Below are 12,357 nucleotides of genomic sequence, written 5' to 3'. Positions count from 1 at the left end.
CTGTTTTCACACTGCTATAAAAATACTGCCTGAGACTGGGTAATTTATAGACAAAAGAGGTTTAATTGTCTTACAGTTCCTCATGACTGGGGGCGTTTCTCAGGAAACTTACAAACATGGTGGAAGGCAAAGGGGAAACAAGGCACGTCTTACATGGGGGCAGGAGAGAGAGCAGGTGCAGGCAAAGCTGTCACTTTTAAACCATCAGATCTCAAGGGAACTCCCTCACTATCATGAGAACAGCATGGGGGAAACCATCCCCATGATCCAATCACCTCCCACCAGGTCGCTCCTCTGACACATGGGGATTACGATTTGAAATGAGACTTGGGTGGAGACACAGAGCCAAACCATATCACTTACCTTGGGGTGACTTGTGCCAATCATATTCAGACAATGGTGGGTTTCCATAAGCATGGACAGGACCACTTTCACCTACATAAGCAGGGTTCACTGGAGGGGAGAGGAAGGAGACATTGCCGATTAGTCTCACCACACTAGACATTCCTGGCATGCAATAGTTATGATGTGCTAATAATTGTTCATAACGGCTAATAAGACTGAGACCTGATCTTTGAGGTTCTAACAGACTACCGATTAAGAACTTGGGTGGAAAACAGGACAAAACTTCAGTCTAGATCAATGGTTTTTCATTTGACTAAGCCATAGTTAAAAATAATTGTTGGCAAGGCAAGATAGCTCACGCCTGTAATCCCAGTGCTTTGGGAAGCCAAGGTGGGAGGATTACTTGAGCCCAAAAGTTCGAGACTATCCTGGGCAACATAATGAGACCCTGTCTCTAAAAAAAAAAAATACATATATATATATATATATAAAAAAATATATATATGATATAAAAATAAAAATATATATTTTATACTATATATTTTATATATTTTTGTATTTATAATATATTCATATATTTTTATATGTTACATATAATCTATATTTTATATGTTATATAACATAAAAATAAATATGATATATAAAATATAATATTTATTATTTATAAATATTTTTTAATATAAAATATATGATATAAAAATAAAATTACATTAAATATATATATTAATATATATTTTAAGACAGGTTATCACTCTGTCACCTAGGCTGGAGTGCAGTGGTGCGATTTCAGCTCACTGCAGCTTCGACCTCCCAGGCTCAAGCAGTCCTCCCACCTCAGTCTCCTGAGTCGCTGGGACCACAAGCATGCACCACCATGCCTGGCTAATATTTTGTATTTTTTGTAGAGATGGGATTTCACCATGTTGCCCAGGCTGGTCTCGAACTTCTGGGCTCAAACGATCTGCCAGCCTTGGCCTCTCAAAGTGTTGGGATTACAGGCATGAGTCATGGAGCCCAATAAAAAAATATGTATGTGTGTGTGCATGTGTGTGTGTGTATAAATAATGGTTGCACTGAGATCCAGGAGATCCAGGACACACCTATACATATAGAACTGAAAAGCAAGTTTACAAAATAATTCTTTGTTTGACTATATAAACTGAACTGTAACATAGCCTTACTCATAGCCTGACTCTAGTCCACTCTTTTTTTTTTTTTTGAGACTTGCTCCGTCACACAGGCTGGAGTGCAGTGCCACAGTCTTGGCTCACTGCAACCTCTGATTCTCCAGTCTCAGCCTCCCAAGTAGCTGGGAGAAATGGAGAAAATAGAGCACATTTTGATGGGGACAGTATGCAAAATTATGTTGCAAGACGTTCTGGAGTTTCTTGCCTGGGAATCAACTCCCAGCCCTGTTACTTCCTAATTGTGCACCCCCTGGCTGTGTGTCTTAACAACTCTGAGCTTCAATATCTTAGTCTTTAAAATAGGGATAATAGGCTGGGTGTGGTGGTTTATGCCTGTAATTTCAGCACTTTGGGAGGTCAAAGTGGGACGATCCCTTGAACACAGGAGTTCAGACCAGCTTGGGCAACATGGCATAACCCTGTCTCTGCAAAACATAAAAAAATTGGCTGGGCATGGTGGTAGTGTGCCTGTAGTCCCAGCCACTCGGGAGGTGAAGGCTGCAGTGAGCTGAGATTGCACCACTGCACGCCAGCCTGTGCGACAGAGTGAGCAGTTTTTCTCAAAAATCAATAAATATATAGGGATAATAATAGGACCTTCACATAGGATTGTTGAGGGGAATTGAATCAGTGAACACATGTGAAATAATTAAATAATTCTAGAACATAGTAAACTCTAATATATATTAACTGTTGTGTAGATTAATTGTTATTCAGCAAACATTACACTTCCCCTACCTTGACCACCTCCATTGATACTGGGCTTAGTCGTGTGACTTGCTTTTAACAATAGAATGTGGCAGAAGGGACAGTGTGCCAGTTCCAAGTCAAGGCTTTTAAAGATATCGTGTGTTTCTGCTTGCCATTTTGAGCACTTTCAGCTTACGGCATGGGAAGACACTGCCCTAGGTCACTCACTGGTCCAAGAAGAGGGACACTAGAACTAAATAGAACCCATGATGTAGAGCCAAGCACAACAAACTCAGCCTAGTTCAGCCAAATGCCAACCAACCTTGCAGACCCATAAGAAATAAATGCTTGTTTATTGTACGACTCTGGATTTTTGGAGTTGTTTGTTATGCAGCATTCCTGTGTCAATAGCTAGCTGATACAACTCTTGCAGTTGTTGTTGTTATTAACTCAGCATTTTTCAAGCACCTACTGTGGGCCAGGCACTGTGACACTAGAAAGAGCACCTAGAGCCTTGGAGGGTACATAGATGAATATAGGTTCTCCTGAAGGAGTGAACACTTTATCAGGATGGGGTGACACTGGACAAGTGATTGCCAAGGGCTACAAACTTTGTCCTACAAAGGATCCTACAGAAGTGAGCTATACTGACCTGATTTTTTTGTTTTTTTTAAGTATTTTAACTTCCCATATTCTATATAGCTTCGTGACCAGGAATCTGTTTGTGTTTGCGCTGATTCAACCTAGCACTAACGCAGGGTAAATAAGAGGTCAGGTTTTGGGTAGAGAGACGGGATTCAATCCTGGCTCTGTCAATTTAGTAAGTGAGTGACCTTGTGCATGTTTCTTTCTGAGCCTTAGTTTTCCCATCTGTTAAAACAGGGAGAGCAACAGTGCCTGCCTGAAAGGCAGTTGTACAGATTAAATGAGATAATGAAAGTCAAGTGCAGGACAGAGACTCCAGGGCATAGGAAACACTCAAGATTTGCTTGCAATTGTAAGTTCCACTTGCACTGGAGCAGCGCAGTGTGTCTCAATCGTGTTTCATTATCAGCCCCCTAAGCAGGGGAGACATATTTTCCCTCATTGCCATCCTCTAAGAAATTTTAATATCAAAGATATACTGTATCTGTTTACGTACTACATGTGTATCTCTGCTTTATACATCAAAAAAGCGAGATTGTTTTCTGGCCTTTCAAGAGTGGATATTCCCCCATTGGGATTTCTATTGCCCCAATGCAGGAGTGCATGGAATAAAGGTTTGGAATAGCCCTGGGCTGGACAAGTGATGTCTGTGCTCCCCAAGGAATATTTTCTTTTTTTTTTTTTTTGAGATGGAGTCTCGCTCTGTCACCCAAGTTAGAGTGCAGTGGTGCGATCTCGATTCACTGCCAGCTCCACCTCCCAGGTTCATGCCATTCTCCTGCCTCGGCCTCCCGAGTAGCTGGGACTACAGGCGCCCGCCACCACACCCGGCTAATTTTTTGCATTTTTAGTAGAGACGGGGTTTCACCGTGTTAGCCAGGATGGTCTCCATCTCTTGACCTTGTCATCTGCCCGCCTCGGCCTCCCAAAGTGCTGGGATTACAGGCGTGAACCACCGTGCCCGGCCAGGAATATTTTCTTTTCTTTTTCCTTCCTTCCTTCCTTCCTTCCTTCCTTCCTTCCTTCCTTCCTTCCTTCCTTCCTTCCTTCCTTCCTTCCTCCCTCCCTCCCTCCCTCCCTCCCTTCCTTCCTTCCTTCCCCTTCTCCCTCACCTCCCCAACTCTTTACCTTCCCTCCCCCAATCTTCCCCCTCCCCCAATCTTCCCCTTCCCTCCCCTCCCCTCCAATCCTTTTCTTTCCTTTCCTGTCCTGTCCTGTCCTTTCCTTTCTTTTTTTGTGACAGGGTCTCGCTTTGTCACTCAGGCCAGAGTGCAGTGGTACAATCATGGCCCACTGCAGCTCAACCTCCCAGGCTCAAGTGATCCTCCTCTGTCAGTCTCCCAAGTAGCTGGGACCCCAGGTGTGTGCCACCATGCCCAGCTAATTTTTAAAATTAGGCCCGGAATGAAAATTTTCTGTGCTAACAGTCAGTGTTTTCATTAGTACAGGGCTATGCATCCTGTCCCCTCCTCTCTGCCTTCTTCCAAACCTTCCCCATCTACTCCTCAAGGCTCATCAATCCTCCATCTGCACCTCCCAGCGCTTGGGTCTCTTATTCTCTTCTTATTGGCTGAACACTTTCTCCCTTTTCTGACCTCCACAGGCTCCAAATTCCTTTAACATTGCCTGGCTTTTTTTTTCTCTTGTGCCATCAAATGGCTTCCTGGAACACGTCTTTTCTTCCTCCTGGAAACTAAGAACTGTTCAGAATTAGCCCAGGCTCAAGCCTGTAATCCCAGTACTTTGGGAGGCCGAGACTGGAGGATTGCTTGAAGCTAGGAGTTCAAGACCAGCCCGGGCAACATAGCAAGACCCCATCTTTCTCAAGCATAAAAAAAGTGCCAGGCATGGTGGCATGCAACTGCAGTCCCTGCTACTGGGGAGGCTGAGGTGGGAGGATTGCTTGAGCCTAGGAGTTCGAGGCTGCAGTGAGCTATGATCAGCCTGGGTGACAGAGCAGGACAGTCTAAAAAAAAAAAAAAAAAGAACTGTTTAGAATTTCCTTTGCCTCCTGGAGCTAAGCATCTTACCTATACACACAACCAATTATGAGGACAACATGATTTTTCAAATATTAATAGTTTGCTTGCTAACTTTCTTTAGTCTTTTTTTTTTTTTTAACAGAGTCTTGCTATATTGCCCAGGCTGGAGTGCAGTGGTGTGATCTTGGCTCACTGCAACCTCCGCCTCCTGGGTTCAAGTGATTCTTCTGCCTCAGCCTCCTGAGTAGCTGGCATTACAGGTGCCCTCCACTGCACTTGGCTAATTTTTGTATTTTTAGTAGAGACAGGGTTTCACTATGTTGGCCAGGCTGGTCTCAAACTCCTGACCTCAGGTGATCTGCCTGCCTCGGCCTCCCAAAGTGCTGGGATTACAGGCGTGAGCCACCACACCCGGCCTTTTCTTTAGTATTGATGTAGTACTTTTGTTGATCTATTTAGACTTTAAATAACATGAGGGCAGAGCTACCTCTTAACTCCCTTTTCCCTCGGTAGGTTCTGAACACGTATGTGCTGATTGCCTGAATGCCTTTAGGATATGCTAAACTACAGGTGGCCACTGGCAGCTAACAAAAAATGTGATTTTGTTTGCCAAGATCATTGGTTTTACTTTTAAAAATTATTTTGGAACACATAAACATCAGGTTTCACATAAAACCCCAAATACATGGCTTCTGAAAAATATGAGGATCTCACCACAATGAGCCCACATTGCCACATAACCACTGTGGACTGAGCTTCACCACCTCCAGCAGGCACAGGGTGCACACGTCCCCATTTTCCACAACCCTTACCTGGCGTTTTTTTAAATAATTGGTGACAATTAACTTGGCTTCTCTAAACACGGAATTCTCAACTTTTGTATGTTAAAAAAGGGTCTCTGAGATTGGAAGGATACACCAATTCTCCTATTGCCAAGTCTCCTTAATGACTGCACTCCTAAATCCACTGATTTTATTTTCTTACCAAGATATGATCCGGCTTAACAAATGCTTACCATAGCCATTTCCAGGAGCACCCGGCAGAGAGTGGCCATATGAGTTTGTCATCTCTATGGATGCCATTTCAATGCCTTCAGGGTAATCTTCATTCTTTCCCCAAAGGTTGCCCAAGGGGCCGTTACTCCTGTGATGAAACGAGGGCTGGATTGAAGATGTTCTGCTGAGTGCCCTAAAATCCAAAATGATGCATCACTACCCAACCAAGAGTATAGTAAGGATTTTCATCCATCCATCCATCCATCCATCCATCCATCCATCCATCCATCTGTCCATGCATCCATCCATTCAATGATGTATTCATCCATTTATTTATCCATCCATCCATTTATCCATCCATACATTCAACCATCCATCTATCCATCCATGTATCCATCCATTCAATCATGTATTTATCCATTCATTTATCCATCCATCCATCCATTCATCCATCCATTGATTCATCCATTTATCCATCTATCCATCCATGTATCCATCCATTCATTCATATATTCATCCATCCATTTACCATCCATCCAACCATACATACATTCATCCATCCATGTATTCATCTATCCATCCATGTATCCATCCATTCATTAATGTATTCATCCATCCATCCATCCATTCCATTGCATTCCACAAATGCAGGCTAAGTGCCAACCCTGAGTTAGGCATGGGCTAGGAGGTGAGAATACAAAGAGGAACACATAGGGTATCTGCCCTCAAGAAGCTCACAGTACAAGTTGGTACAGCTTCTTAGACACAGCTATGAACAATCATACTACAAGTAGAAACTGGTGAGTATCCGAAGACAGGCCCAAGGAGTTCGGAGGAAGGAGAATTCTTGCTGAGAGTTCTGGGAGAAATCTGCGTGGAAAAGATGCATCTGAGCGGGAATTCGGAGGACACATTCATACATAGGGGGAGGGCATTCCAAGGATGGATGAAGAACAGCATAAAAAAAGGTGTGAGGCCAGAAAGTGCTGAATATATAAAGGAAACGCTATGAAAATCAATTAATGAGTAATGATTCTCAATTTACTACATATACCAATTCCCAAGCCTCATCCTGGAGAATTAAATCAGAAGTTCTGAAAGTTTGGCTGAGGCATCTGTATTATTTTTAAAGTTCCCCAGATAACTGGGTAATGCTAAGGATCAGCCAAAGTCAAGAACCACTGACCTAGAGTATAGGGTCAAGGCAGGGGGCAGACAGGAGACTTAAGAGGAGATCAGTCAGGCTGGTCTTTGGCTGGCATCTTACATTAACATGACGTATCCTTATTCGTAAACGTTCTATAAGTGAAGTTGGGTGGCCTTTCTCCAAAGGCTATGGGGACCCACGGAAGATGAAAAGCAAAGGAGTGACAGGATCAAAGGTGGGCTTTGGAATGATGAATCAGGCAGTGGGTGATAAGACCAAGGAGGACATTTTCACCTGGTCCTGTTAACCCTACTATTTGGGTTCTAAAGACATCATGACTGCCGCACACCCAAGTCCTATATCCTTGTTCATAGAGATAAACACAAGCCACCAGTTTTTTTTTTTTTAATCAAATTCGTAAATATTACTAGTAGAAACAGTAAATGCAAAATCAGACTCATGTTGGTTAAAACTTCACATGGTAAACATATTTACTGATTAAACCACAAACTGACTTTAAAAAATCACATCCTAGATTGGGCACAGTGGCTCGCGCCTGTAATCCCAGCACTTTGAGAGGCTGAGGCAAGCATATCATGTGAGGTCAGTAGCTCAAGACCAGCCTGGCCAACATGGTGAAACCCTGTCTCTACTAAAAATACAAAAACTAGCTGGGCATGGTGGTGCATGCCTGTAATCCCAGCTGCTTGGGAGGCTGAGGCAGGAGAATCACTTGAACCTGAGAGACGGAGGTTGCAGTGAGCCGAGACTGAGCTACTGCACTCCAGCCTGGATGACAGAGTGACTCTGTCTCAAAAAAAAAAAAAAATTACATTTTGTTGGCAACATAAACGTGAAAAAACTTAACCCAGGAAAAATTAGATTTGGTAGAACTAAGTCACCCAGACTAATGCTGTCAGTGTCCAGAGCTGCATCTGGTAAAATTTTTCAAGGAAAGAAAATTGACAGAAGATCAAACTCTTTTAGACAAAATTTAGATCTATAGAATCTAAACCTGGAAAAACTGGACTTGCTATTTAAAAATGGCCTTAGGCCAGGTGCAGTGGCTCATGCCTGTAATCCCAGCACTTTGGGAGGCCGAGGCAGGTTGATCACCCGAGGTCAGGAGTTTGAGACCAGCCTGACCAACATGGAGAAACCCTGTCTCCACTTAAAATACAAAATTAGCTGGGCGTGGTGGTGCAAGCCTCTAATCCCAGCTACTCAGGAGGCTGAGGTAAGAGAATCGATTGAACCCGGGAGGCGGAGGCTGTGGTGAGCCATGATCATGCCATTGCACTCCAGTCTGGGCAACAAGAGCGAAACTCCGTCCCAATAAATGAATAAATAAATAAATAACAACATAAAAAAACGGCCTTAAAGGAATACTGAAAATGGTGAAAATAATAATTGATAAAATTAGATTCAAATAGTGCAGATAATCAGTGAACCAAACCTGCAGTAAAGTTTTGGTGAAAAGTCATCAATTCTGACAATCTCAGTAAAATAGAAATAAAAGTGTAAAAATCAGAAGTGGTGCAAACATGGCCAGGCATGGTGGCTCGTGTCTATAATCCCAGCAGTTGGGAGCCTTCTTCAAGACTAGCCTGGGCAACATGGCGAAACACCATCTCTACAAAAAAATAAAAAATTAGCCGGGCATAATAGGTGCACACCTTTAGTCCCAGCTACTTGGGAGGCTGAGGTGGGAGGATCAATTGAGTCCAGGAGGTTGAGGCTGTGGTGAGCTATGATTGTGCCACTGCCCTCCAGCCTGGGTGACACAGCAAGACCCTGTCTCAAGAAAAAAGAAAAAAAAAAACAATGACCCAAAAAACCAAAGAAGTGGTGCAAACATATTACACAAAAAACTAATTGACTTCATGGAGTTAGATCTCCAAAATATTTTCTGGATAACAATTCATTACTATTGATGTAATTTCGATTAAAGTGTTTGGATTTGTGAGTATCAAGCCTTAACCTTGCTGGCAATGTAGCAGGGTCAAAACAGTGTGGATCTAGATGTCTTACAGGGATTGAATTAGGAAGAGGTGGGATAATGGGAAGGTGATCCAAGGAAGAGATGGTGAAAGATTAAGTTCAGGTAAGGGCTTGAAGCCTCAAACTGAGAGTCCATGGCGCAGGTGAGGTCTACAGATAGGTATGTGAGTTTCACCACAACTTCAGGTCATGGAAACCATCATATATATCCCTAATCTAAACCACACCAACCGAATTCCATTGACTTAATGGTCCAGCACTCAGCCTACACTTCCAATGAAGGGATATATACCTGAACTTACCCCCTGGTCATCTCTGGGGTCTCAGAAGAGTCATAATCATGACCATTCTCAGCATCTGAATAATCAGGTTCTCTCCAAGTGCTTGGCAAGTTCTGATTGTCCTCAGCGCCGGGATAGTCTGGCTCCCCAAAAAAGGGTGGAGAGTTAGGTTGAATGTCAGCGCCTGGGTAATCAGGCTTTCCCAGAGAGTCTGTGTACGGATTGATTCTAAAACTTGTATGTTCTAGATTCCTTCTGGAGCCTGGATGGTTCAAATTGGCTCTAGGTCCAGGATGATCAGAGTTGCTCTGAGCTCCAGGGTAGTCCGGTTCTAAGGAGCCAAAATGATCTGGATGTGTTCTGGAGCGTGCATAGTTTCCACTGCTGCTAGAGCCTGCAAAATCAGGATTTCGTTGAGATCCAAGGTAGTCTGGCTGTCTGGATGATGCTTGGCGGTATGGATGACTCTGAAATTCACTATAATCTGGCTCTGGTAGAGAGGTAGGATGGTCTGGGCTTGTTCTAGAAGCGGCAGAGTATGCATTGCTTCTGGTGCCAGAATAGTCTGGATTACTCAGAGATCCAGGATAATTTGGTTCTGCCAGAGACCCAGGATAGTCTGGACGTGTTCTGGAGGCTACAGAATATGGATTGTTCCTGGGGCCAGGGTAGTCTGGATTGTTCAGAGGACTTGGAACATCTGGATAACCCTGAGTTTTCAAATACCCCTGCATACGGTTCTGAGACCCTGAATAGCCAGGGTAATCTGGGTCTTCCTCAGACCCGTTATTCCTGTAGTAGGCAGACATGTTGGTATGGATTCTTCACCTTGGAGTGGTAAACTGTCCCAGCGTTTGCAATTACTCAGGGATCTTTTTTTTTTTTCCACCTGAAAAACAAGAAGAAAAGAAAAAGTCAGATTTTTTTTTCCCTTCGTTCCCTGCAGAGATTGCTGGTTATCTTCCAGTATCTGTTCTCCTTTCCTTCGTAGTTGGGTACACAACTGCCTAGAATAAAGACTGTGCTTCCAGCTTCTCTTGCACCAAGGTATGAACATGAGGGTGGTCAATGGGATGAGAGCAGCAGTGATACATGCAATTTCCAGGCTGTGCTATTAGAGGAAAGAAGTTATTCCTCCCTTTCTCCATCTTGCTTCCTGTGGGCCGGAATGCGGAAATGACGGTGCACCATCTTGGGTCTCGCACACAAAGCCAAGACCTGCATTTGGAATGAACGCACAACAGAGGAAAGGATGCCCAGTTGCTGGTGACTTCACAGAGCACAGCCATTGTATCAGCTCAGACTATCATGTGAGAGAGAAATAAAATTATCTTGTTTAAACCACTGTTTTTGTGATCTTTAACACACGCAACTAAGCTTACATCTTGAACAATATATTCCCTTGGTTATGGGGGAAGGGACCAGTGAATCAAAGGATTGAAAGAAACAAGGACTTTTTGTGCTTTTTGATTACACTTGAGGTTCTAGGGTTCAAAGCATAAATTAATATGAGTGCATAAAAGAAGAACAGTTAATGGAAACTAGAGGATTGGCATACGTAGACAATTGCTATGACCCCTTCCAATTTGAAAATAAGATTTTATGAGCTCCATAAGCTCCGATCTACAGACCACAGCATACTTTTGTTAAATTTACAAAGCTACCTCCTAACATATTTTAAGTTTGGCCTAAAGAGTTCTCTGTACATAATGAACTGTGACCTAAGTGGAGGTGTCAACAGACTGTAACCTATTCTTGTACCAATCACTGAATTCGGCCAATCACAGGCAGCCAATTGTTCAAACTGTGTTCAAATAAGGCAAATGCTGAACTGTAACCAATCCATTGTTCCTGTACCTCACTTCCATTTTTTCTACGTCACTTTCCTTTTCTTGTCCATAAATCTTCTTTGACCCAACATGTGACAGCACCTAAGTCCCTAAGAACCTATTCTGGCTGGGCAGGCTGTCCCATTAGCAAATCATTCTTTGCTTGATTAAACTCTGTTAATTTGTCTAAAGTTTTTCTTTTAACACTTTGAAATAAGAGGTGATGTAGTTTTGATTTTCTTTTCTTTTCTTTTTTTGATATGGAGTCTCACTCTGTAGCCTAAGCTGGAGGGCAGTGGCGCAATCTCGGCCCACTGCAACCTCTGCCTCCTGGCTTCAAGCAATTCTCCTGCCTCAGCCTCCTGAGTAGCTGGGATTACAAGTGTACACCACGACATCCAGCTAATTTTTGTATTTTTAGTAGAGACAGGGTTTCACCATGTTGGCCAGGCTAGTCTCAAACTCCTGACCTCAGGTGATCCACCCATCTTGGCCTCCCCAAATGCTTGGATTACAGACATGAGCCACCATGCCTAGTTGATTTTTCTCTCTCTCTTTCTTTCTTTCTTTCTTTCTCTCTCTCTCTCTCTCTCTTTTTCTTTCTTTCACAGGGTCTCTCTCTGTCACCCAGGCTGGAGTGCAATGGTACACATAGTTCACTGCAGCCTTGATCTCTTGGGACTCAAGCAATCCTCCCACCTCAGCCTCCCGAGTAGCTAGGACCACAAGCATGCATCACTATGCGCAGCTAATTTTTTCATTTTCTGTAGAGATGGAGTCTCCCTATGTTATTGCCCAGGCTGATCTTGAACTCCTGAGCTCAAGTGATCCTCCTGCCTCAGCCTCCCAAAGTGCTGGGATTACAGGTGTGAGCCACCGCACCTGGCCTCCAGTGTTCATTTCTAAGTGTGCTGGATATCTGTTGTTTTTACTTGTCTACTACCCACTTCCCATTCTGTTGATATCAATGTCCTGAGTTTCCTCTGGGCATCATTCCCTCCCTTGCTCTTGGTCCAGGTGATACAGGAAGGGCTGATTGCACTCCTGACCATCTGACCAGCTCCAGGATGGTCACATGACTCAGGTGTCCACGATCCCTCTGGCCACAGGATTTGGCTCAAGAATGGGCAGGTAAACCCAGTCAGTCCTCCAGGACCAGGACAAGGCTTACTGGGAAAGAGGTGCTCTTACTTCACTGAGGTGTCTAAGCGGGTAGAATATATACATAAGCTTGGAGCTTCCGATGTCATGTCAG

General features: G+C 43.6%; 1 protein-coding gene across 2 annotated transcripts in view; it reads right to left on the bottom strand.

Annotated features, from left to right (window-relative positions):
* LOC105484969 (transmembrane channel like 5) overlaps positions 1 to 10,134 on the bottom strand; it is a 61,207-nt gene extending 51,073 nt beyond the window's left edge. Inside the window, exons 1-3 of one of the 2 annotated variants that reach the window (XM_071084198.1) lie at positions 9,295 to 10,134; positions 5,865 to 6,037; positions 364 to 453 (exon numbers count right to left, since the gene is read on the bottom strand). In XM_071084198.1, the coding sequence (XP_070940299.1) occupies positions 364 to 453; positions 5,865 to 6,037; positions 9,295 to 10,082 (1,051 nt within the window). In that variant the 5' untranslated portion in view covers positions 10,083 to 10,134. The remainder of the gene's footprint in view (positions 1 to 363; positions 454 to 5,864; positions 6,038 to 9,294) is intronic. The other variant, XM_071084196.1, reaches the window with a different exon arrangement.
* Between the last annotated feature and the right edge of the window lie 2,223 nt (positions 10,135 to 12,357).

This window comes from Macaca nemestrina, chromosome 18 (assembly GCF_043159975.1).
Source record: "Macaca nemestrina isolate mMacNem1 chromosome 18, mMacNem.hap1, whole genome shotgun sequence".
In the NCBI taxonomy this organism is placed as follows: Eukaryota; Metazoa; Chordata; class Mammalia; order Primates; family Cercopithecidae; genus Macaca; species Macaca nemestrina.
This window is presented reverse-complemented; position numbering and strand designations above follow the sequence as displayed.